The 25,475-nt window shown below is 32.0% G+C and overlaps 3 protein-coding genes and 1 non-coding gene across 5 annotated transcripts; 2 read left to right on the top strand and 2 right to left on the bottom strand.

Annotated features, from left to right (window-relative positions):
• Positions 1-8,115: 8,115 nt before the first annotated feature.
• TRNAA-AGC (transfer RNA alanine (anticodon AGC)) lies at positions 8,116-8,188 on the top strand. Its single transcript has one exon. It is a non-coding gene; the product is annotated as a tRNA-Ala (tRNA).
• Positions 8,189-8,449: 261 nt separating this feature from the next.
• LOC141706250 (protein RADIALIS-like 3) lies at positions 8,450-10,015 on the bottom strand. Of its 2 annotated transcripts, XR_012568724.1 has the most exons (3): positions 9,620-10,015; positions 9,154-9,221; positions 8,450-8,814 (listed from the first exon to the last, which is right to left on the bottom strand). XR_012568724.1 is itself a non-coding variant. In XM_074509062.1 (2 exons), the coding sequence occupies exons 1-2, from the start codon at positions 10,006-10,008 to the stop codon at positions 8,787-8,789; spliced, it is 417 nt and encodes a 138-aa protein (XP_074365163.1). In that variant the 5' UTR covers positions 10,009-10,013; the 3' UTR covers positions 8,450-8,786. The 2 variants fall into 2 exon arrangements, 1 of the variants encoding a protein (XP_074365163.1); XM_074509062.1 differs by lacking the exon at positions 9,154-9,221 and having other exon boundaries at positions 9,620-10,013.
• Positions 10,016-12,169: 2,154 nt separating this feature from the next.
• LOC141706249 (CBS domain-containing protein CBSX3, mitochondrial-like) lies at positions 12,170-14,094 on the bottom strand. Its single transcript, XM_074509061.1, has 5 exons — positions 13,568-14,094; positions 13,359-13,440; positions 13,109-13,182; positions 12,964-13,024; positions 12,170-12,880 (listed from the first exon to the last, which is right to left on the bottom strand). Exons 1-5 carry the CDS (start codon positions 13,838-13,840, stop codon positions 12,738-12,740), a joined length of 633 nt encoding a protein of 210 aa, XP_074365162.1. The 5' UTR covers positions 13,841-14,094; the 3' UTR covers positions 12,170-12,737.
• A 234-nt stretch (positions 14,095-14,328) lies between these two features.
• LOC141708354 (uncharacterized) lies at positions 14,329-16,641 on the top strand. Its single transcript, XM_074511952.1, has one exon. It carries the CDS (start codon positions 14,416-14,418, stop codon positions 16,219-16,221), a length of 1,806 nt encoding a protein of 601 aa, XP_074368053.1. The 5' UTR covers positions 14,329-14,415; the 3' UTR covers positions 16,222-16,641.
• Positions 16,642-25,475: the final 8,834 nt, after the last annotated feature.

Here is a 25,475-nt window from a genome sequence, read left to right as displayed (position 1 = left end):
CAAGATATCTCCTAATTGATATGACATGTTCTGTTTCCTAAAATACATCAATCAGAAATTATCTAATATAGTCCTTTAGTTGTACAACTCTCCAAGCATATCTTCTTTTATGTAATCCAGATCCTCTCCCGTAAATCAGCCATTTGTCATCCCTGAAGTGTATCCGCACTTAAGTTCTGATCTAAGTCCTGATGGCTTAAGTTCTGATAACTTCCTTTCTTCAGTAAGTTCTGATTTCCAGTTAAGTTCTGATAGTAAGTTCCCAAACTAAACAAATCAGATTAGACATGACATCACAAATATATCTAACAAACTATCTTATATTTAATTGCCTCACATCGTACGTTATAAGTAGAACTCCATCTCGTGGGACAATTAATACCCCATTTTTTCGGCCTTAACCCATTTACTTTGCATAACTTTATATATTCTCTCCTTAATGTGTGTACCATACGTAAATACTTAATGATTTTTCTAATGATTCTAAAAAATGAGTTATTTCAGAAATTCCTTTTTGAGCCGATAGGTTAATTATATGTGCACAACATCGAAAATGCAAGAATTCACCATCTAAAACCGTGGGAATATCGTTTTTAATATAAATCATAGCTTTATTATTTGACAAGGCATTATCCAAAGATATCGTAAACACCTTGTGAAGTAAATTAAATTCAGTTATAGTTTCTACAACTCTTTGATTTATGTTATAACCGGTGTGTGACTCGTCCATAACATCAAAAGCAATTATTCGTTTTTTGTAAAAAATAGTCGGAATCGATCCAATGAACCGTAACACAAATAATTGGCTCACCTTGACTCGAACTCCAACAATCACTAGTTAAAGAAACCATACCATCATAATCACAAAAATATTCAATTAATTGCGCTCGTTGACGATAATATTATTTTTGTGTGTGCCGTTTAATTGTGTTTCTAGGAATTCTTCTAAATGTCGGGTTAATTGATTCTTTAATCATATGTTCTAAATTCGGACTCTCGGAGTAAGAAAAAGGCATCTCGTCTAACGTAAGATAAGTAGCAAACGACTCGGCCATTCTATCTCTATTTTAAATGAAAGGCATACCTCCGTCGACAGACAATGTCACAAAATCACCCATTTGTGTTTGTTGTGGTGAATGTCCACGTGTGGTTCCACTTTCATGACTTTGTTTCGTAATATCGTGATGTTTTTGTAAATTCCTATCAAGTGTTCCCGTACCGTACCCCTTAGAGTGAGTAAAAGGGTATGGGTTTTGACCACTTTGAATACAAAGTAAATAAAACAATTTAAATTTATTCGGTTCTTCCTTCATTGGTTCTCTCGAAAAATAATTCCAAACATGAGATGAATGTCTTGCACTAGAAACACTACCTGCAAAATTCGAATATAGAAATTAATTCAAATTTAACCTACTACTGCATTCGAATTTAACTTTTTGCTGCATTCAAACATAACTAATTTTGAAAAATATAATAAAAAATAAAAAAAATCAACAAAAGTTACGATAAGATTATTATATGAAAATACAAACCAATATTTTTTAAACATGTAATAATCAAACACAATTAACGAATATCAATTAAAACAAAAATGACATTGCATATTCACAAATAATTAATTAAAAAAACATAATAAAAAATACAAAAAATCAACAAAATTTTACCAGGTTTCATGGGTTGAGGTGATCGCATGCTTGTTGCTTGTGTTGAACCATAGGATGAAACTATACCCCTTTCTTCTTCCATTTTTTAAAATTTTTGTCGGAAATTTATTGAAACTCGCTAGAAAATTACTTAATTTTTGCCAGAATGGTTAGTAAAATAAAAAATTACAGACTTGATAAAAGAGTGACAGTGAGTTATGAATGAGAAAGTAGAGAATAGAGACGAGAGTAAAGATGAGAGATTATGGTGGAAAGAGTGGAGTAAATCGACTGTGTTTTATAGGGAGAGAAAAGAAAATAGACGTTAGAAAAGTTGAGAGGGGAAGTTGAGATTTGAGACTTGAGATTTTGAGATCCGTTTAAAGTTGCAGAGGAGCCCTTGAGTTGATGAATAAAGTATCAGGCATGTGACTTGTTTTGCAGATTTGCAGAGCCAGTGATGAATAAAGTTGGCAGTGTTGCATTTGAACGTTGAATGTGAACGTTGAATTTGCAGACATGGTGCAGGAAGGCGTGAGAGAGAGGACATAGGTGGGACACAGGAATAGGCACACAACACACGAAGTGACAGAGGTGAGATGTGAGAACGACAAAGCCACGCCACGATGATTCACGTGTCGTTCTGGTTCATACGGGTTATAGCGGGTTGAGGCGGGTTAGCGGGTTAAGGCGGGTTGTCGTGCCGTGCTGCTCGCACGTACCGGTTCAATCTTGTGTCATGCCGCTTTCCCGAGCTGTGCCGTTCCGGTCCACGGTTAGTAAAAATTGAAACTGTATTCGCTTCATTACTGTACCCGGTCGGTGTCGAGTTAAACTCGCCCCGTTACGAGTTGAGTTTACACGATTGGTCAAGCGAGTCGGGGCGAGTTCGGGCGGGTTGAACCCCCCGTGTGGCCACCTCTACTTCTAGTACAGAGGATAAATATAATCAATAATCTTATATCTGCGGCCCCAGAGATTTGGGTGTACAGGCCAACTTACAAAAATGTATTCTTTTTTAAAGCATAATTATGTGCCTTCCCATACAAAGGATAGCCCTAGAGATTTGGGTGTTATATGAGAACTTATAAAAATCTATTATTTTTAAAGTAATAAATAATTAACATGAGTAAATGATAAGTGGATAATATTACTTGTAAGTCAGAATTTTTCTATTTAAATAATTTAAAATAAATAATTTTTAGATTATCTTAAGTCATGAATTTTAGATTGGATTAATATTTAAAAACATAAAATTTAAAACTAAAGTTAATAAAAAAATGAAATATTAAAATAAGTAGAGAAAATGTAAGTTATTACCGATATTCAACTTATCCGCTTATAAATTGTAAATTCGACTTATAAATTAGGTTCGAGAAGTACTCGTTCGAGTTTAAAAAAGTAATTAACTTATTAGTGGACAAACAAACGTAATAGGTGCAAAATTAATTCTAAATCAAACTAAAAGATAATACAATTTACTAATTGAAATCACTATTACAATGGTGACTACTACAAAAGCGCAGCTAATGGAAGTCCAAAAGTCAATCTACTCCAACTATAAGTCCTCGAACTCCGATGCTATCCAACTCGAACTCTTAGGCGAAACTTGAAATTGTAAGAATGAGCTATACAGCCCAGCAAGAGACCAATTGATCCAACTAGTTGGCCAAGTAACATGAACACATATAACAAAATACGATATGATATACGACACACGAAACAAACACTTTCAATACACATTCTTATTCTTATTCGATACATACGATACAAATAACACATAAACAACAATAATTCAAAATTAATAATCCATGCCACGACCACTACAACCCGGTGATAACGGTCCTAAATTTTCAAAAAGCTGTTACTACAATCCGGTGACTGCGGTCATAAGTTCTTATTCAATATTTTCACAAACCATGACACAAATCAAAGATTCAAAATTATCGTCTAGACCCCACATATATACAATAAACGTATACAATAACACATACTGCTTTCAAATATATCATCACTTAGTCAATATTTTGATAATTAAATATAAACACATGACATACAATTTTAAAAACACTAGCACGATCGATCAAAAACTTACATCAAAACCTGACCAGATCTGAAATTGTCCTTTTTGACCTTCTAAACGACGTTTTCTTGAGAAACACGAAACACAAAAGTTGAAAATAACGAAAAGACCACTCCAAAAAGTTCAGAATCACTGAATTCTGACTTACGATGAATTTTCTACGAATTTTACAAAACAACTGATTTTTGCTGAGAAGAGTCCTACGAATTTTAATGATAAAAACAAGGAATACAAATATGGTGTATTTATAATGCTACAAAACCCTATATCTTAACCTACAAGTTATCCATATTAGAATTTGATCCAAATTTTAGGCCCATTAGTCTAATTCAATTTTAAATCCTAGTCATTGTCTAATTTTAATTCTTTTAATTCTATTATTCTATTATTAATCTAATTCTAAAAATTACGGGATATTACATACTACCCTCCTTAAAAAGAATTTGGTCCCCAAATTCATAACAATCCTAAAATTCGTGACACGTCTACCCCTTGATCTACCAAAGGTCAAACTATGGTCCACAAGATCGAATCCTAGGGAATGTACTAGTCCCATACCTAACACATTCCGAAGGACAGCCTACTCTGGATACCAATTGTAACAGCCCGCACTTCCGGACTATTAATTCTAAATCAAAAACTAATACAAAATACAATTTACTAATCCAAAATTCTATTACAAAGATGACTACTACTACCAAAAAGCAGCTAACGGAAGTCCAACAGTTAATATGCCCTAATTCCAAGTCCTCGAACTCCGATGCTATCTAACTTGAACTTTTAGGCGAAACCTAAAATTGTAAGAAGGAGCTATACAGCCCAACAAGAGACCAATCGATCCAACTAGTTGACCAAGTAATATGAATACATATAATAAAATATGATACGATATACGACACACAAAACAAACACTTTCAATACACATTCTTATTCTTATTCGATACATACGATACACATAACACAAAACAACAATAATTCAAAATAAATAATCCATGCCACGAACACTACAACCCGGTGATAACGGTCCTAAATTTTCAAAAATCTGTCACTACAATTCGGTGACTGCGGTCCTAAGTTCGTATTCGATATTTTCACAAACCATGACACAAATCAAAGATCTAAAATTATCGTATAGACCCCACACATATACAATAAACTTATACACTAACACATAATACTTACAAATATATCATCACTTAGCCAGTATTTTGATAATCAAATATAAACACGTTACATACAATTTTTAAAAACACTAGCATGATCGATCGAAAACTTACATTAAAACCTGAACAGATCTGAAATTGTCCTTTTTGACCTTTTAAACGACGTTTTCTTGAGAAACACGAAACACGAAAGTTGAATATAATGAAAAGAACTCTCCGAAAAGTCCAGAATCACTGAATTCTGACCTTCGATGAATTTTCTATGAATTTTACAAAACAATTGATTTTTGCTGAGAAGAGTCCTACGAATTTTAATGATAAAACAAGGAATACGAATATGGTGTATATATAATACTACAAAACCCTATATATTAACCTAAAAGTTATCCATGGTAGAATCTGATCCAAATTTTAGGTTCATTAGTCTAATTCAATTTTAATCCTACTCATTATCTAATTTTAATTCATTTTATTCTATTATTCTATTATTAATCTAATTCTAAAAATTACGGGATATTAACTTTACTAGGTAACTAGCATAATAACCCGTGCGAGGCACGTATTATTTTCTAGAATTTTTTTATGCATCATGCAATTATAATGTTCTTAGTTGTTTTTTTATTTGTAAATGTTGTACAATGTCTAATGTATATCAAATACAAGTTGATTGTTTATCAATGTGTATTATTTTCATACAACCATTACCAAATTACACAACGTTTCTAATATAGCTCATTAAGTAAAAAAAATATATATATATATATTCATTTTTGTGTTGTATAATTTGTATTTAATGGATGAATATAAACATGGTAGTCAATGTACGTTTAAAACGAAACGATTAAACTTAATCTGTAGAATGTCGTTATTATATTTACAAACAAAACTAAAAAGTAACATATATATTGAATACAGAGTTGACCTAAAATTTTAAATTTTATTTAAATAAATAATATGTACTAGTCTGTATTATCACTGAGTTCATTACTAACTTACAATTAATTTACTCAATTTAAAAAGATAAAAAAAATCATAACTGAAGTGAGAATGACTTGCAATCATAATATACAATAATGTAAAATTTACACTATTATTAATTTAAAAGTTGATTTTAATAAAAAATGTTAGTTTTTGAAATTCAACGTTTGTACTAATGGAAAAATGTTAGTTTTTTATTTATACTATTGTTAATAAAGTAAGATTAAGTTATATGTGTGTGTGCTAGCATGCAAATTATCGTATGTTACATTTCTTAGTAAATTACGATGGTTTCAATTATTTATATGCTAAATATCTGATCTATGTACATGTATAATCATTATTAACATCTAGTGAGACAATTGATTACTTAAATAACATGCATTTATAATTATTCAAAAATTAAAATTATGTAATGAATAAATTGCAATAATTTATATATGACGTTCACATTATAACTAACAAACAATCCATATCTGTTTTTTTACGCAACCGAGTATCAATCGTGGTTGCAACATAAAAATAAATTATATATTATAAAGATTTATTATTGATATTCATGATTTTTTTTCAAGAATTTGAAGAAAAAATTATAATTATATCGTTACTTAAATCGTTTTTAAGTTTCTTTCATTACGAGTCTAATATTTCTTCATATAATAATTTGATAACATTGTATATTGTTCTCCTAAAATTAAATATTTTTCAATTCAATAGAGTTTTATAAATGTCACTTGAACTAGGTAATTCGTTCAAATCATTGAACAATATATATTTTTTCTTTAAATAGTATAAAATGCATTGAATCAAATGCTACAATATAGTATAGATATAACTTTTATTTGAATAATTTAAAATATTTAAATAATTCAAAATATTTGTACAATATTATCTTGATCAATAAATATTGCTTATTTAAAAGAATTCTTTTTAAAAAACTAGTTTTTTAAAGTAAAAAATAAAAAATAAATCGGTATAATATATCATCGTAGTTTTAACAATCTCGTGAGATCTCATATCAAATTTCAAATATTTTTAAAATTGGGACAAGTCCCAAAAATAATAATGTGCTACCAGTGAAGTTAGTAATTTTAATACAAATAATCAATTGACTTGATCCTATAAATATCTCAAACTAATTAATTTATATTAAATAAGATATTAAAAAAATGTTCATTATTGGTAAGATATTCTCGTCGAGCTTATAATATAAATTTACTAAACGTAGAATGTGACGATGTTTTCGGCCAGGTCATGTAGTCAAATTTCGAGTATTTTTTTAACAATAGGCCAAGTTCTGATTTTAAATTCGAAATAAACTAAAATGTATTGCCTTGTTATAATTCGAACTTATCTAAATATGTAATACCAATATAGATTACTTATATATAAGCGAATCTTATTTTCAATATTTTTTTAAAAAATTATATATGTACATTTTAATTACTTTTTATAATAAAAAATATGTTAAAAATATATGAGATATATTATAAACTAAAATATGATTAATAACTAAGATAATAATCCATTTATGTATTAAACCTAACTTTATATATGAAATTCAATTCTTTAAAATTACTTGTACAAATATTCAAGTAACTATTTTTTTTCCAGAATTCAAGTAATTATCTTTAAAGTTAATAAAATATTCATTTAGCACACTTACATATTATGTGTATGATAAAAAACACATTTGGCAATATGATAAAGTAGTATGAGGTTGTATTGAAAGATGGCTCCTTACCCGGTGCGCACCCGAAAGATAGCGGTTACAGGTTACCTACGATAAAAAATATATAGCTAATTATTTTAGCTAATACTAGTGAGATACAATTGCTTACGGAACTTTTTTTTCCTAATTGGTTCAACAAATTTTACATAATATATATTTTGTACTATTTTAACTAATAAATATAGCTAATAGCCTGAAAATACTCTAACATATCTTAAAAGTAAAAACATTTTATTAATTCATCAATCACTTTGTTATTTGAGGATAGAATTGAAGAATTAAAGTAAATATATTGGGCTGCTTCATGACAATTATTAAGTTGGGCCTTAGTATTTTAACTTCTCAATTCTTTTTACATATATTCATAATTTTATTTTACCTGTGGATTCATAACTATTTTTATTTAAGTTAAACATAGGTAAGGGCACCGGCTAGGTGGTAATAGAATTACTGAATGCTAGGTGTTAATAGAATTACTGAATTATACAAATTTTTGTTCATTACTCAAAAACCGAAGGGGATGTAGCTCAGATGGTAGAGCGCTCGCTTAGCATGCGAGAGGTACGGGGATCGATACCCCGCATCTCCATTATATTATTTAGTTTATGTTCTTAATACTGTTGAATATGTGCTTGGTATGTCACACCCTTTTAAGCCATCTCTATCACTTTATCAGGACCTATCTGTTTTTTTTGCACTGTTTTTATTCCCTCAAAAACTGTAATATAAACATGATTCAGTGTTATAATAGCTTCATTGTGTTTGAGACTTGAGATTGTGAAAAAAAACATGAACAAGTCCCTTCTTAAAACACAAATTACCAAGTTTTCCAGTCTTGACTTAGCTGAAGTAGACAATAATGCACATTACCATTACATATCTGACAATATTAAAGCTGCAGGATTACATTAACATTAAGATAAGATAAGATACTTACATATGTTCTTCCAGGTATAGTTTTTGTTACATACAGTAGATTATACTTCTCTGTTTATTTAGATAAGCTGATCTCTTTGCTATGCAAACAACAAAGACATTTGCTCTTATTGTTTTCCAAATGGAGGAAGTATAATTCTAATTAAATAAGACATAAAATATGTAGTGTAGCTAGCTGCTTGAGCACTATCTACCTTTCCTTTGAAACACCTTCAACAGATTTATTTAATGGTTGTGGTGTCAACATTGCTTCACTGTAACCTCAGGTTCTTGAAAAGTCTGTCATATAGTACAGGAAGTGAGATTAGCGCAGAATACAAACCATCAACGATGTGGTTTTGACTTCTCTGTGTTAAAATTTTATTACACCGACGTTTGTGACAAGAGTGCCATGCTGATTTATAGTTTTATTATCAAAATTCTGTTACTGAAGCGGATTCCTACTTGTCGAAAAGTTTTATTACTATCAAAGAAGGTATTATATAGGACGATGGTATGTGTTCAAAAGTTTACTTTGGACTGAGAGGTGTTTTCTCACAGGCAGATGCTTCAGATTACATGTAAAAATATACAAAAGCATGGAAAAAGTTATCAGATCATGTGTATCATCAATCTTACCATGACAAGGTGCACCAGATTATTCAGTGGGAGATCTCTATCTATTCATAGGATCATATGCATGTTATCTGAAAGTTGTAAGATTAGATGTCATGTGCCTTTTTTTGGAAAATTTGTGGAGTATGATGGACATCATTATTATAATGCAAAAAGGATGCACACTTTACAGGAAAAACAAACAAACTTTTGAGTCTATTCTTGGAACAGGATCTCTTACTGGACAAATATAGAAAAACATGTCTACTTTCTCACTGTGCAATTCTCTTAACGATAGATGTCAGGATCTATGTTCTTCTAAGCTGGATGAAGCAATCAAGCAAATGACAGTAGCTAAGGTGCCATCAAACTTATCAGCCTCTAACTTGGACATTATTAACATTAAATCTGAAATCTAAGGTGGTCTGCATGAGAGTGAGCAAAACAAATAAAAAAGGTGTTGTGCATGGAATACAAGAAAATAGGATACCTCTGCTCATTTCCATATCCTCTTACATTGCTTCCGGCTGTCCTGTAATTGGGTATTGGTACCTGGTCAGACTCTATTTTCATGATGTCCTTCACAAGGAGGTCAAAGTGCCTCTTAACGTCTTCCACAGATTTTCCATCCACGGCTCTGGATATGTTATACCAGCGGTCAGGGGTGTCCCTATCATATATTGCCAAAGCCTCTTCAAATTGCTTGTTTTGCCTCTGTGTCCAGGAAGAGCCAGAGCTTCCCGAAGATGAGATATAGTTTGACATCGTTACGAGGTGTAGGATACTAAAACTTGGAGGAGTTGATTTATGTAAATAGCAATGTGGATGATGATGAAGTGCTTCCTCAGTCAAGGGAGAATACTTGGAGATAGTATGCATTAAACTGGTTGCCAGTAGCTCCTTTTATACTAGAGAAAGTGGTACACTGGGGCAAGTAGGAGAATAAATATTTTATATGGGATACACAAGAAGATGAGATCCCTTTTCTTTAGAGCCACAACATGAAGCTATTCTCAGGACACATGTAGTGGAGGAAAATTTGCAAGGAGTGTCGAGTGACAAGCTTTTTATGAATTCTCAGAAAGTAGTTTTCTTGTCTTTTGTTGTATCATCAGTAAGTGGATTTCTTAGTGTACTTACTTAGCTGGTGGGGATATTTTCATCCTACCTATCAAGAATCAAATAGATGTACAGAATAGAATGAGCTCTTATCTTCTTCCCACATAATTATAGCTAAAATAAAAACCTAGTTTCATCATATTATTGTTTTTTTTCATTTTTGACAGTGTATTTTCTCTTTCCGATGCTAGTCATGTACTATGCTGAACCTGGAATCTGCTCCCTCAACTGAAAAAAAATCTATACGCACCAATTAGCTAGAGCAAGTACCCCCTGAATTATCACCCTGTTCCACTTGTTTCGAATTACTTAAAAATATCCTTATTAGAAAGTTTATGAATATGATCCTCCACTCTCCACTTCAATATATCATTAAGACCTTCACAATAATTTAGTTTAAAGGCTGTGGCATGATGTTGGATCTTCTCTTCTTTCTTTTTTTGAATTCTGCTTTCCATATAAAATGGAAAACCCCAAATTTGGTTGCAACTGGCCTTGCTGCAGAAGCTAAGTATTCGACTTAATTTTACAGTAAAGAATTTAAATGTTCCTTCTTTATCTCACACATGGCCTTTTCTATTTTCAGCCTTTCAAACAAAGATTTGTAGACCTCTTTTCTCCTGTTTCAGATATTTTCAGTACTTATCAATATTGACATTACCATAATCTTTGCTAATTGCGTTCATGCGGGGATTATTTTTATTAAGATTGTTTCAAACAAATTTGATTGGCCGAAAGAAAATAAAAGATGACATGTTGACTGCTGAGTCCCTGTGATAGGTACTTAGTCTTATTGGTCAAAATCAAAAAAAAAAATACATGATAAATTTGGAGGATTCGCTTCCAACACAACTTGCTGGGATCCTTTAGACACTATCCACATGATCGTGGAGGACCCTGCTAGTACGTGAGGTGATTGCTCTAGGAATCACTATAACACTATTCATTTTATTGATATTTTGAATCCTTATCATCCTGGAGTCTATTTCGGAAAAAATGCATTTCCAGGGATTCCTCCCTTTTACCCTGGAAGATGATATTTCTTTGCCCTGTGTGGTCCTTCCCCATGATTAAAATCATCTTTTTATCTAACTGGCTTTGTTATATGGTAGATGACTGGATTTTGTCATTGGGCCTTTGTTGATTCCTTTGTTTTAACTAAATTTAGTTAAAATAAGTAACATGTTTTGGCTGGTAAATGTACATATTGATTCTTGACTTGCTAGCAACTTGCGTCGTTCCACTTAAGATAGAATCCTCTGATAAAGTCATGTTTAAAGATAGATCTCTAGTCTTTGAATAGACATGGCAAAGCAAAAAAAGTAGTTTTAGTGATGGAATTTCCCAAATGATAAGGATCAGATAGATGCATCTGAAGCACAAACCAACCAATTGGAATTGCAGAAATTCAAATGGTAATGCTATGCTTTTTTTAGTTGATTGGACACATACTTGCTGAGTTACACATTATTTCAAGAGATATGAGCTTCTGGTTCTTGACCAATTTTCTGTTGTATTCCAATAATTTAGATATGTTTCATATATTGTTCTTGTAAGACTTGATTTCAATTTATTGTGATGTGATGCAGTTACTGACAAGAGTTCAATTCTGGAAATATTTTGTTAAATCTCACGTCTTCAATGACGAATTGGTACTGCATTATCTGTTCTGAAAAGATTCTACCAATAACTGGAAGAGATTAATCCGGAGATCCCTCATATATTTGTGAAGGAACCAATGAGGTGGTAGAGGAAGGCCCCTGATACCATGTTAAGGAACCAGTTCATCTAAAACCTTAAGATGGTAGAGCAAGGTCCGAACATGATCTTATACTCTTTAACAATATTAATAAAGAACTGGCGCACTTTGTGTTCTTGTTTCTGGACACCAGTGGTTAATAAATGCAGAAAACGCAAATCATAGGTTTAATGCATCTTCTTATATAGTTAAAAACGCGGTTTTTCATTTTACTTTTGCATTTCATTTTTGCTGAGAATCTTAGGTCTATGAAGATTTTCTGTTAGGTAGAGGACGAAGGTCGGTTAAAATGCAGTTCACATCTGTTCTCACAAGTTTAGAGATATAAGCACAAGATACTGTGATAGATTATACAGTAAAGCAGCCAAAGCTCATTAAGCTTTTAATGTCATCGATGTTTAAGATCTTTGTAGAAGCTTTTTAGCGCCTTTTTTCTATGAAGTGTGTTATTTCTTCTTTGAGCATAACTTTTCCTGTCATATCTAATTTAATGCTCTATTGTTGCATCATCTTTATTTTAAAAAAAAACTTTAAGCATCTCCTGCTTGTATCCTGTTCAGGCTTTGCAAAGAGACATAAATCTGCATTCCAAATACAGGTGCAATAGGTCTAAATACATAAATCATCAAATTTTAGGAATACTTATTTTCTTCTCATCTTAAAATGTTTGCAACAGCTTGAAGTAATTTAATAACAGGTAATGAATAATATCAATCTCAGTAATTGTATATTAATAGTAATCCCCCTTGATAAACTCATTTAGTCGCTTCACTTCCCCTGTTTGCTGCCCTACCACTGCTCTTACAACATCCACTATTGAAATCATTCCCACAATTCTTCCATCTATCACTGGGATGTGGCGTATTTGATTTTCTATTAACATCAACAAATGTCACAGTTAGTTCAATGACTTTCTCAGGAATGCAGACTTTGTTTTAAATTACTGATATATAAACCTGTCATTAGCTGCATTGCCTGAAGAATGTTGGTATCAGATGTTACTGCAACTAGCTTGTTCTGTCGAATAGGTGTTAAGGTCAAGGTTATAATAGTTTAAACTACATATCCTTGTTAGATCAAAATTAGGGTACAAAGATAAACCTGTCCAGTCATGACTTCCATGACTTTTGTGTATTTAGCTGACCTTTCCTGGGCTATCATTTTCCTCAAATAGTCTGTTTTGAAACCATTTCCCAGTCAACCACAAACGCGAATTAACTTGGATTCAAGTTGTGAATAATTAGTTATCAATAAATTTAATTATTGGTTTACAAGGTTAATTACGTGGCTAGGCCTTAAAATATGCTTTGTGTAGATTTTACATTCCAGAGCTACAGAATATGATTTATACCTCTTTCTGTGAAAATTCCTGCAATTAACTGGCTATCTCCTGGCTTCAACACCACCAGGGAGCCTATATTATTTTGTGCCATCTGCATTTTTGTATTACTCTTTAGAAATTACTCATACATAGTTAAGAAAAAAAATATACAATATGATAGGGTATAGTTAATCTATGCAACTGTGGATGTAATTTTTATGAGAATTTGTGCAACCTACTTGCTTCACTGCATCATGTACAGTGTCATCAGTGCGGCACCAGATCCATGACCCTACTTGTTCTTCACCTTTTGTCATCAACACCTCTGCAACTGTTGTATTCTCCAGGCCTTTATTTTGCATTATGGGAGATTTGTCTTCTGTATTCTCCTTTTGCGTAACTGAAGATGTGACACATCCACAGGGTGCAGATGCTCGCAAATGCCAGTGCTGTAGAACGGAAAGCCTGCATGTCTCTTGGTAAGTTCTAATTATATTGGTAAGAGCATGCATTTTTTTATCAGGAAACGAATATGACTTCCCCGAAGATGTGCTTAAGATGGACAGGCCTTAGGAATATATGAGAACAAAGTGACTTCCTGGATATTACTTCTCAAAATTGTTGAGTTTGTTAAACAAGTAGGTGAAGGAAAAGAACATTTGTGTTGAGGGGCTTAGGCTTGATTTGATCCACAAGTTTACTTAACGTATCTGAAACCAAATCTTGAGGTGAAGAAGCAAAGGATGTGAAACCACAGAGATAAAGAATACCAGAATGTGAAGTCACTTGCAACATATTTCTTATGCATCCAAGTCAAAATGTGTAAATTCTATATTCATGACATGATTCAGAAGACAAAAACAAGGAAGAAACTGAAATGAGAAGCAATGTATTATATAATTTTAAACAAAAAGTAGCCTTTAAATGAGGCAACTAAAAGACTTGTATTAAATCCAAGGTATCAAAGTCCATAATATTTATTGCCTGTGTTCCATTTTTCTAAAATGACATTCAGAGCCTATCCAGTACAGTTCTTTACACAAAATATTTCAATTAACATCACCTTTGTTGAATTTTCTTAAAGGAAATGGGGGATCAAAGACAGAGATTTAGCTTTCGCTTACCCTGGTCAGCTCCCCCTGCACCAACTCGTCGGCCTGCCCCTGTAACTAATAATCCACCCCGTGCCATCTCAAGCAATGACCAGACAAATGCCAACCCCACTACTACTTCACAAAAATCACCATCACAATCTTCAGGTTCATCACAAACACCGAAAGCTCTTCCCCGGGCTTCAACATCAACAAAAACAAGTCCCAAATCCACTCCCACCGGAAGTCCTACTGTGACACCGCAAAGTGCAATTAAAACCAAAAACCCTGCTTCTCCATCTACTTCACCAAGGCAACCTATAGCTGAAAGCCAAAGGCCTTCCGTAACCACTACACAGCCTATAAGACCAGCCACTCAAACGTCACCATTGAGGTCTCCAGAACAACTTGTAGAACGGAACTCTCCTTTACGAGATCAAGCCCCAACAAAACAACAACCTTCTTCAACTTCCCCTGCGAACTTCCAGTCACGAACTTCATTACTGTCACGTGCAGGCACACAACGCCGAGCTACTTCAGAATCCCCACCACCTTCTAATGTCTCTCCTCAATCTAGACCACCTTCTCGCAAATCCATTAAGTCCCCAAACACCTCTCAATCCCCATTAACGTCCCATTCAAAATCTTCTGTATCAGAAACTGACTCTCAACCTTTATCACCAGCTCGTTCTCAACAAAAAAACTCATCTTCAGCAGTGTATCAACCTCGATCTCCACCTAGTCCTGAAAATAATCTTTCCGAAAAAGTAAGCAAAAATATGCAACCAATAGCAGGAATACCTACTCCAACAGGTTCTCCATCAAAAATATCGAATCCCACAGACAGCATTCCGCCGTCTCTAATGTCTAATAATGTAAACCATGCTATGCCTCAGTCACAACCACAAGCTCATCCAGAGAAAGATATTACAGATGAGATGGTCTCCAAGGCCCCAATAGAAGCAACAATTAAGCCCAATGCAGTTGCATCTTCACAACAATCAGATCCTCTGTCAAGCATACCGAATCCAATTGCTGCTGAAGAAATGACTGAAAAATACAAAGAGGTAATGCATTCAAATCCCCTCATGTTGTATGGTAAGCAATCTAAAGGCACAGCATCACATCAATCAAACAAAAACAAGGAAGGCGCGTCTCGCCAAAAACCTATGGCATCAAATGGAGAAGGTATCTCCATGCAGAAGGAGATCAAGAATGACATCTCCAAACTGACTCAAAAGATGGCTACTGAGCAGGGGAAAGCAGTGAGTATAATAACCCTAGTCGGTGAAAACAAAGGAGCAACCATGCAACTAGGCTCCCCAAAAGAAGGAGCAGTCCACATTCATAGAGGCTATAAACTTAACCCTAATGAAAGCACAGAAGCCATCACTAATGGAGAAGAAAGCGCGAAAGAAAAAAGGCCAAAAGAAGCAAACACGAAAGAACAGATGACAAAAGCATATATGAATAGTAATAGCCAAGGTATCAATAACTCAATTGTGTTCAAAAGTTCCATTACAGAAAGGAACCCTGGCGTTCACCTCAATCTCACTCAAACTCCAACAGAGCCCATCAAGACAACCGCTAAAGCAGACCAACTCGTGGCACATAAGGCAGAAGCCAGTGTTACGCCTTCACAGAAGCTCACTTACGAGACTACAATCCGAAGGAGGTGCCTAAGGGGTCTCTTAATGGAGTCAAGTGATTCTGATCCGGATAATTCAGAAAAGCCTCGGCGTCATGGATGTCGTTGTAGTTATGGTGATATGAACAAAGATAAAGAAATAGATCTTCTGTAATCATCATGTCAACATGACAATAATATGTAAACAATACTAATAAGGATGTTATATTGTCCAAAAGCTTCTTTTGACTCTATTTCATTTCGTCATGTAATCGCAGTTGTAATGAGGTTGCCCATCAACTTCCACCTTGCATGGACGAGCTTATTGGCAATGGCAGGAGACTCTAATTGCAAAACTTTTCCTTTGTCTGTGTCTAAGCTATTAGATGATGATTTGGTCAACAATTCCCTCAAGAAACTTGACTACAAAGAAAAAAAAAGGTTGAATTTGTGACAGATTTTAGTCTAAACATCAAATTATTCGGCTAATAATTTATTCTAATATTCAAGCATACATCGACTCAACAACCCACCGACAGATCGGTTTGAAAAAACTAATAATTTGACATATATGTTACATTGTTCGGTGACCTAATTTTATATCCGATATACAATTAAAACGGTATAAAAATAATCTTCTTTGAATTCACTTTTCGATATCACAATTTTTATGGAATCAATTCAATCAAATTTCAAAAAACAGATTAAATATGTTTAGTAAGTAACAAAAATTCACCTAACTTAAAGTCGAAACTAAATACCAAAAATATTTGCACGAACAAATCCTTAGTTAAGATCGTTGTCACGACTTCCTGCGAAGATGAGATACACGTCCATTGTCGTCTAGTTATCTTATTCGTTCCTTGATGGTGGATTGTTAAGACATTGAGCAATTTTGTGTCCGACTTCCTCGTAATGAAAACATGCGCATTTATTTCAACTACGCCCGTATGTATATGGTTCCCGTTACACCTGATGCAAATTATCTCGATTTTATTGACCACCTACTTGATCGTACACGTGTTGTTTCTTGAGAAAAGATAGTCCCTCAACTGGAGCGAGCCACTTCTTATTCCAGTTGCTTGTTGCATTTTTAATATTGTACGTCGTCTCTTTCGATCACCAAAGACTTGTTAAGGATAACCTTGTACATCTCAAGTTCAAAAGACGTTGTAGAGTTCCTTATGTCGATTCGAAGTCCCGCCTCCAATCTTCGTGCTTGACTGATTTCATCCGCCACTAAGGTCGACACATCACAAGCTTCGTAAATTCCACTTCGTATTCAATAAAAGGTCTTCCATCTTTTTGAAGTCAAATGAAGTCCATCTCTGTTTGCACACAACTATTATTGGAAAGGAGTAAAATGGTGATTTCATTGATATAGTCACTAGTAAATTGCAAGGGATCACTCACCAAGTTCAAAAAAATTTACAACCGCATCATGAAGTTATAATAAGCTTGCAATCACAACACTGAAATTTAAAATATTTGCACCGACCGTTAAATATGTGTTGACATTTAACATAGACCATTAAATAATGTCACACTAGCTTTAAATTTTCGAATTCATCACTAAATTATGTGTTAATTTTCGATTAGATCACTGACTCGAAAAAAAAGAACATTCAAAAAAATAGCAAACGGCAATTTTTTTCAAAACATTAATAAGATTTTTTTAATTTAAATTGTAATCGTTCAAAAAAAAATGATTTTCAAAATTGTTGGTTTCAATTATTACTATCAGAAAAATTGAATTGAAAAACAAGATATTTTTTCAATTTTATCGATTTATTAACATACAATCTTTTACAAGAAAATCTATATATATACTATGCTTACGTTCTTTTATTGTACCTACCGATCAACCTTTTATTATATTGTATCAATTATTACTACAAGAAAAAATGAATCAAAAATATGATTTAAAAAAAATAATTATTCACTTTTATTTTTAGTATATTACATAAATGGGTATTTCAATTCTAAATATAATTATATTATAATCACCCGGAAAACATCGACACTATTAGTGGACGAAACAAAATTATTGAAAAAAACGTGATATTTAAATATTCGTTCACTTATATCGATTATAAGTATATAGATTTAAATGGTATGTTCGGTTTTAAATTTAACTAAAGTGTAACATTCGGGAAAAAATAAATATATGAATTAAATGGTTAAACAAGTTTAAATTTAATTTAAGTTTAATATCATTATTCGGAGAAAAATTAATTAAATTGAAAATTGTGATATTTTCTAAGTATGTGAATTAAATTCATATGTTCAATTTTAAATTTAAAATTAAATTTAGTTGATAACCTAATTAAAAATTGAGTAAAGTTAATTATCTAGTTGAAAATTGAAATAAACTTGAGGGTATGCCACATCATTTCTCTGTTAGGGAACCGAACTAACGGAATGACGAATTTGTAATATATTAAATACTTTATGATTTGACTAAAATATTTTTTAAATTGGTGCTTCGCTTACAAGTTACTACTGAATACAGTGATTAAATAGCCATTTTACCCTATTGAAAAGTACTTAGCCTCCAAAACCTTCTTGATCTTTGCTCATGTATACGATTCAGGATTTTCTATAAGATTTGTTACCTCATTCTATCTCTTTTTCATAAGCCATTAGTCAAAAGTGCTTCCTAACATTTGATACACAACAAAGGTGACCTTTTGCTGCTTATTGCTCCATATGAGCACGAAAGCTTTTGCCATCTCTTGGATCCACATCTCGACTATAGTCTGGTCTGTTTCCCCTTTAAAAGTTGGCGGGTTCAAATTTATGAACCAAGAGACAACATTTAGCTTTGGTTGTTAACTCACAAGTACAACTAGAGTTTCAGGTAGCCGGTCAAATATGTTTCATTCTTCTTCATTAATATCTTGATTGTCATTGTTGTTCTGATTGTCATTGTAATTCTAATTGTTGTTCTTACCGCCATTAATCTCATCATCCATCTTTTATATAAACAAGAAATTTTTAAATTTATAATCAATGATCAAAAAGCACAAAAGTCAAACATGTCAAATAATAACATAAACAAGTTCCCTAAATCCAAAATAGTACTTTACTAAATTAAATTTCCAAAGCTATATGATAGTCTACATGATCGCACCATAAATAATGTACTAGTTCCCTACTTAACACATTTCGAAATAAAAACACCAACTCACAGGTGCAGGATCAAAACCTGGTTCTGAAATCAACTGTAACATCCCTAATTTTTGGACTATTATTTCTAAACATAAAATTTAAATAAAATAGATTCTTTATCCGATAAATATAAATATCCACTAAAGTCAAATAAATGGTCAAACATAACAACTCAAGACAATAAAGTTAGAGATGTAGCCTATTAATCAAATAAATAGTTGTCAACAGATAATCAAATTTATTTTAATAATACGATAAGTCTTTATTCAAAATCAAATAGCTAGAAATTCCACAAAGCTCACATCCTTAGCATCAACAAACTTCCAAAATCGAAACATGAAATATAATAAAACAATGAGATGTAAAGCTTAAAAGGTAACCACTGTTACTGACTCCAAACTATTATTTTCAATAAGTTCGAAAATTATAAAATTTTATATAGATAAAATAATCTAGATAAAACAAAAATATTTTATTCCAATGGTTCTAAATTTAGGTCGCACTATGCTTGCGACACGGCTCTATAATTCGATAGAGCTAGTTTACATCACTCATTAAGACAAACTCAATAATATAGCTATGTATTATAGAACGTGCGTAAAACTAGTTCTACATGTCAGACTATCCAGTAACCGGATTTAATGATTTAATATACAACTAAACCTTGGGGAATTTTATTATAAATAATATTTTCTAAATTCTTTTTCGATATCATAATTTCTGGTATCAATCTGAAATAAAAAATTAATATTTCAAGTGAGCAACGAAAAGTCAATTACCTCAAAATCGAAACTACATAGCAAAATATTTGTTTGAACAAATCCTTATTTACGATAGTTGTAACGACTTTGCGTGAGCTAAAATACACGTCCATTTTATGTCTTATTATCGTCTTCCTTTCTTGACAGTGGATTATTAAGACATTGAGTTATTTTGGTTCCAGCGACACTTTGTATGTACATGGTTCCAGCCATACCTGATGCAATTATCTTAATAATCTTGACCACCTACTCGATCGTACATGTGTTATTTGTATAAAATTCCCCTAGTTTTAGATATATATCGAATCATATAATCAGGTACCGGAGAGTGTGTCATATAGAATTAGTTTTTCCCATGTTCTGAAATATATATATATATATATACCTTGTTTAGTTTTTCTTTACAAGTGATGTAAACTAGCCCCATCGAATTATTGAGATGTGTCGTGGTGATTGTGCGGCCTTAATTTAAAAATGTGGGAATATAATATTTTTATTATGTCTAGATTATTTTATCGTTTTAAAATTTTAGTATTTTGAAACTTAAGCCGTTAAACGATATTTACTTGGTGGTTTTTACAGCTCATTATTTTAATATATTTTAGGTATTTGTTTGGGAAGCTTGCTGAGATGACGGATGTGAAATTGTAGAATTTTTTTGTTGTTTGATTTTGGATAAATAATTATCATATTATTAGAAGATAAAATGCCATGAATAACTTTTTATCACATTAATTGGCTCAAAATACTAATATTCAGAAAGTTGGCCCTATATACCCTTCTAATACGGTACACGATTTTACGCAATGCATTAGAGGTGTATCGTAACGGTTAGCTGGATGGACAAACAAACTTCAATTTTTCTCCCCTTACAATACTTTCTCCACTCTTCTCATCTACCCTCATCTTAAGTATAACAATTTTCCCTGACATCATGGAGTAACTCTCTTAATTACAAAAAAGAATATTCTACCTTTTCACCAATTAATTAGAGCTCACCTACATACTACTATGGAGAAGATAGCCAGATAGATGAATAAGGAGATGTGAGTATAAACTAGATGCTTGTGATCTTGAGTAACACAAAAAAAAAGATACGAGATTCCGTATTACATATGCGGTAGATACGTTTTCAACCTAGCCATGTATAAAAGACACGGTAAATCATGTGTCGTATCTAATATTACTTTACACGAAATAACGTATTTCAAAGGTAAATAGGTCCAGATTTGAGTCTTGAGGTATTTTGGAAACTTTTAGTCTAAAAGTAGGTAGATGGGGTCATCACCTTATAAGAATAAATTTGATTATCTATTAAATAATTATTTATTTGATTTATGAAATTACGTCTTCGATTTTTTGATTTTGAGTTGTTAATTTTGACCGCTTATTTAATTTTAATGAATAGTTATATTTATTGAATAAATAAAAATATATTAATTTAATTTTGTATTTAGAGATAATAGTCCGAAAAATTAGGTTGTTACATTTATTATACAATCATCAACCAAAATATTGAAATGTATTTATTTGTAAATAGATAATAGTATTTCATATTTAGATCATCTTATATAAAAATCCAATCTTTCATTTATCGAGATATTAACAAAGATGGAAATATGATTAGAATGCATATTTTTAGCCATAATATAATAAGTATTTTTAACCATATAGATGAAACATCGACTTCTAGTGGCATCTGGCATCGACGTTATCTCTTGATTTGGAGGATGCGAATTTGGTCCATCTGAATGGGTTTTATATTTTTGGTTAAATCATTTTATTACATATTTAATCGTAAGTTGATTGAAACTAAAAATTTAGAGAAAGTTGAACGGACAGTTTGACACTTTGAGTAAAATTGAAGCTATTGTCTAGATTACTTATGACCAATTCTTTTAATAAGTTCTTTTTTGAAGTTAAAAAAAATTAAATAACTAAATGAACTTACGATAATACAGTTTTCTGGCATTAGAGAATGAATATTGATTTGTCATTATTTATAATTATAAATAAAACTTATATATGAAATTTTCCATCACATCGAAATATGTTCTATAATGACCTTATATTTTGATCTATTTAATTTTAATTATATTCTGCTTTCAATATTTTTTTGGATTTATTTAAGAGAGTATGATTGGTTATAAATTATGTAGAATAGAAATTTTATATTAGATGTTCTTTGAAATCTATATTGTACTCTTATCTATTTTAGATTTTTCTTTATGAATTATTTTAGTGGACTCTAGGTTGATTTTAATAATTTCTCGATACTAAAGTATTCCTTAGAAAATTCCTTTGATATTTAAAACTCAATGTAATTGTTTCATATTTTTTTGATAAATATAGGAATTTTAAAAAATAAAACCTCAACTATTTATTCCCCTAGATAATTTAAATATATTTTTTAAAAATCTATTTACCTTATTTAAATTTTTAGAATTTACATGTTAGTATTAAAATATTTCTCAAGCATGGAGAGAAAATTTGAATTCACATAATTGTTAAAATTTAAATTTATTTTAGTTACAATTTTCCATATTTTTATTTTATAAGTGGGTATTTATCTTATTTTAAGTAGGGGGATTTAGCAATTACTAAAATACCCCTCAAGGCATAAAAGCCCCATGGGGCATTCTTTGGGTCGTGCGTGTGTATCTCTCGTCTGTTTCTCTACTCTCTCGCATGTAAAACTCTCTCTTCTCTTTCATCCCTTACTCTACTCGCGCATCACTGATTCAAGTCATTTTTGCTTGATTTGGGTCAGAATCACATCGATTTTGACTCCTAAATCGAGTACCATTCGACTTATTGTGTACATGTGTCTGTACCGCTGTGTGCCCTTCGTTTTCTTCGAACCCTCACTTCGGGTTTTGAGTTTTTTATGATCAAAATCTGATTTTCTTGATGATTTTTGGTTATCCATAGTTAATTAAACTCTAATCGGTAGAAATATGTGTTGGAAACCCAATTTTCGGGCGCCGTCAGAGTTTTACCGCCGTCGGTGATGAACTCCGGTGAACCGGTGGTGGGCAATGATGAATTTGAGCCCTAAAAATCATTACAACTTATTTTGATGCTTGCATGAACTTCGTTTCCAGTTTTGTTGATTTTAAGTTTCGTTAGTTTATGTTTTTGGTTCCGAAATTGTGATACATGATACACCATGATTAAATTATGTGTTATGTGTATGAAAAATATGATTTTTATATTTGGGTTTCATTTTAAGAATTTTCATATTTATATTCTTGTTGTATGAATTCGATTTTGGTATCGAGTAGCGAGTTAAATGTTTAATTGTTGATATCCTAAATGTTAATGATATGCATGCTAGAATTATGATATTATTTGATTGATTAATTGTTGGATATGATGCAATTTTTTTTGAGTATTGATGAATTGATTGGTTGATTGAATTAAGGGCAAATGATTTATACGAAGAGGTCAAGTCAAATTTCTGAAAGAAATTGTATGATAGATCATGTGTTATGTGCAAAATTAGAGTCTACTAAGGTTATGATTATAATTTATATGTTAAATGACATTATGTGATATGCGTAACTTATCAACGAAAGTTTATATGATCCAACTACTATGATATTAGGATATGTAATTAATACCTCATTTGATTATATATTTGATGTAATATATTTATTTATCGCGAAAGCGTAGCGGTTAGAAGGAATTTGACGAGTAGTATCTTTGTATATAGGTGATTATAGGAAAAATGGAAACCGGGATTTCAAGCAGTAAGATAGTTAGACCTGCAGCTTTTGTCTCCGTATTCAGGCAAGTGAATAAACCCACTTGTTATTTATGCCTTTACGTTGAATCATGCAATTGTTAATGCATTGTAGAACCAATTCTTCCGAGAATCATAGCTTGATTATCAATACACTTGCGATTTACTCATTTATTCTAGATAACGATCATTCCCCTATCCTTTAATCTTGATGTCCTAACACACTACCCTACTCAACAGAATCCCAACACTTGATTCTTTATTATCAATATTGAAAAGATGAATCTAGTTCCTTGTGAATGATAAATCTTGACTCAATGAATTGATCATACCTCAAAAGCTTAAGAATGAACTTTATCGATTTGTTTGTTATAAATCACCTGTTTGAAACAAAAATGGAAACTATGTTGACCGATGCGCCAACCATTTAATTTATTATTTAAATAGACCACAAGTGCCTGGGATCCCGTATAGTTGAGAATTTACATTGGATATGTGGATCATAAACTCTCTTGTGGGCTGATCACCCAGCCTTGCTCGTAGTGCGCCGTGATAAGTTTTCAATTTCTTACTTGATTTCTTTTCATACTATTGATATCATTGATAATTATGTTGCTAGATACCTGTTCAGTTTATACTATCATGACTTGATTCATTGCTGGAATAATACACTTGTGGGGCTTTATGCTCAATTTTATTTATTTAACCTTTTAGTGAAGTCCGAATATGGTGAGAATCATCCAAACCGCTCGTAAGCATACTGGTGGGTCAGGACGTGAGTATAGGAGGCAGTTTGAGCGGTTAGTGATTTAGGGATAAAAATGGAATGGGTGAATCTTTTGGTCTGTAAGAATTATTAATAGTTTTGAACTTGGTTGAAAAATAGCTTAGTAGGTGTATTGCTCAGACTCGAAACTTTAGCATTCCTGGTATGGAAATTTATTATATAGCTTTTGTTAGCTTATGTTATTGTCTTTCCATGCTTAGTATATAATTTAGTTATGCTTTCAAGTACCTTTATTAATATAGTAGTGTGGGTCCGTCACATGCATGTTCTATGATTTATGTTTATAGGAAAATATTAATATTAATTCAAATTGAAGTTTTATTTTTTATAATCTAGAGTGTAGAAGAATAGTGAATACTTCGTTTGCTAACTAAGACTCTATTTGGGATTGCTGTTAATAATTGAAATATTGTTAGAAAAAGTACTTGTGAAAAAAATGTTGTTATAAAAATTAGATGACTGTTTGGTAATATTTTTTATATGTCTATAATTTGAAATAAAAAATAATTCTTTTGGTGAGGTTTGATGATGAAATCAACATGTGCTTCCCACAAAAGCTGAAGACAGTTTTTTTAAAAGCATGGGGGGATTTGCTTTCTTTAATCACAACTTTTAGGACAAAAGAACTTTTCAGAATAGAGGATTTTGATCTTTACCAAACATCTTTTTAGCTTTTTTTAGCGAAAAGTTGTTGTTGTTGTCTGCAACAACAATATCAAACATACCATAAATAAAACTAAAAATCAATTGAAATTAAGATTTCTTGATGTTAAAAGCAACCTAACAGTTTGAAGTTGTCACAAATCATTTGTGGTAATGATATGTTGCTAGTATATATAATTGTGACAACCCAGGTCAAATCCCGAGCCTTTTTCAAAAACTGGGTCAAGTCCCCATTTACGAGTCTGAAATAAGCCGAAGCATAGTGTCCCGAGTGCAGCCAACTTGGATTACGACAAGCCCAC

The sequence above is a fragment of the Apium graveolens genome, chromosome 2, assembly GCF_009905375.1.
Source record: "Apium graveolens cultivar Ventura chromosome 2, ASM990537v1, whole genome shotgun sequence".
Taxonomy (NCBI): domain Eukaryota; kingdom Viridiplantae; phylum Streptophyta; class Magnoliopsida; order Apiales; family Apiaceae; genus Apium; species Apium graveolens.
This window is presented reverse-complemented; position numbering and strand designations above follow the sequence as displayed.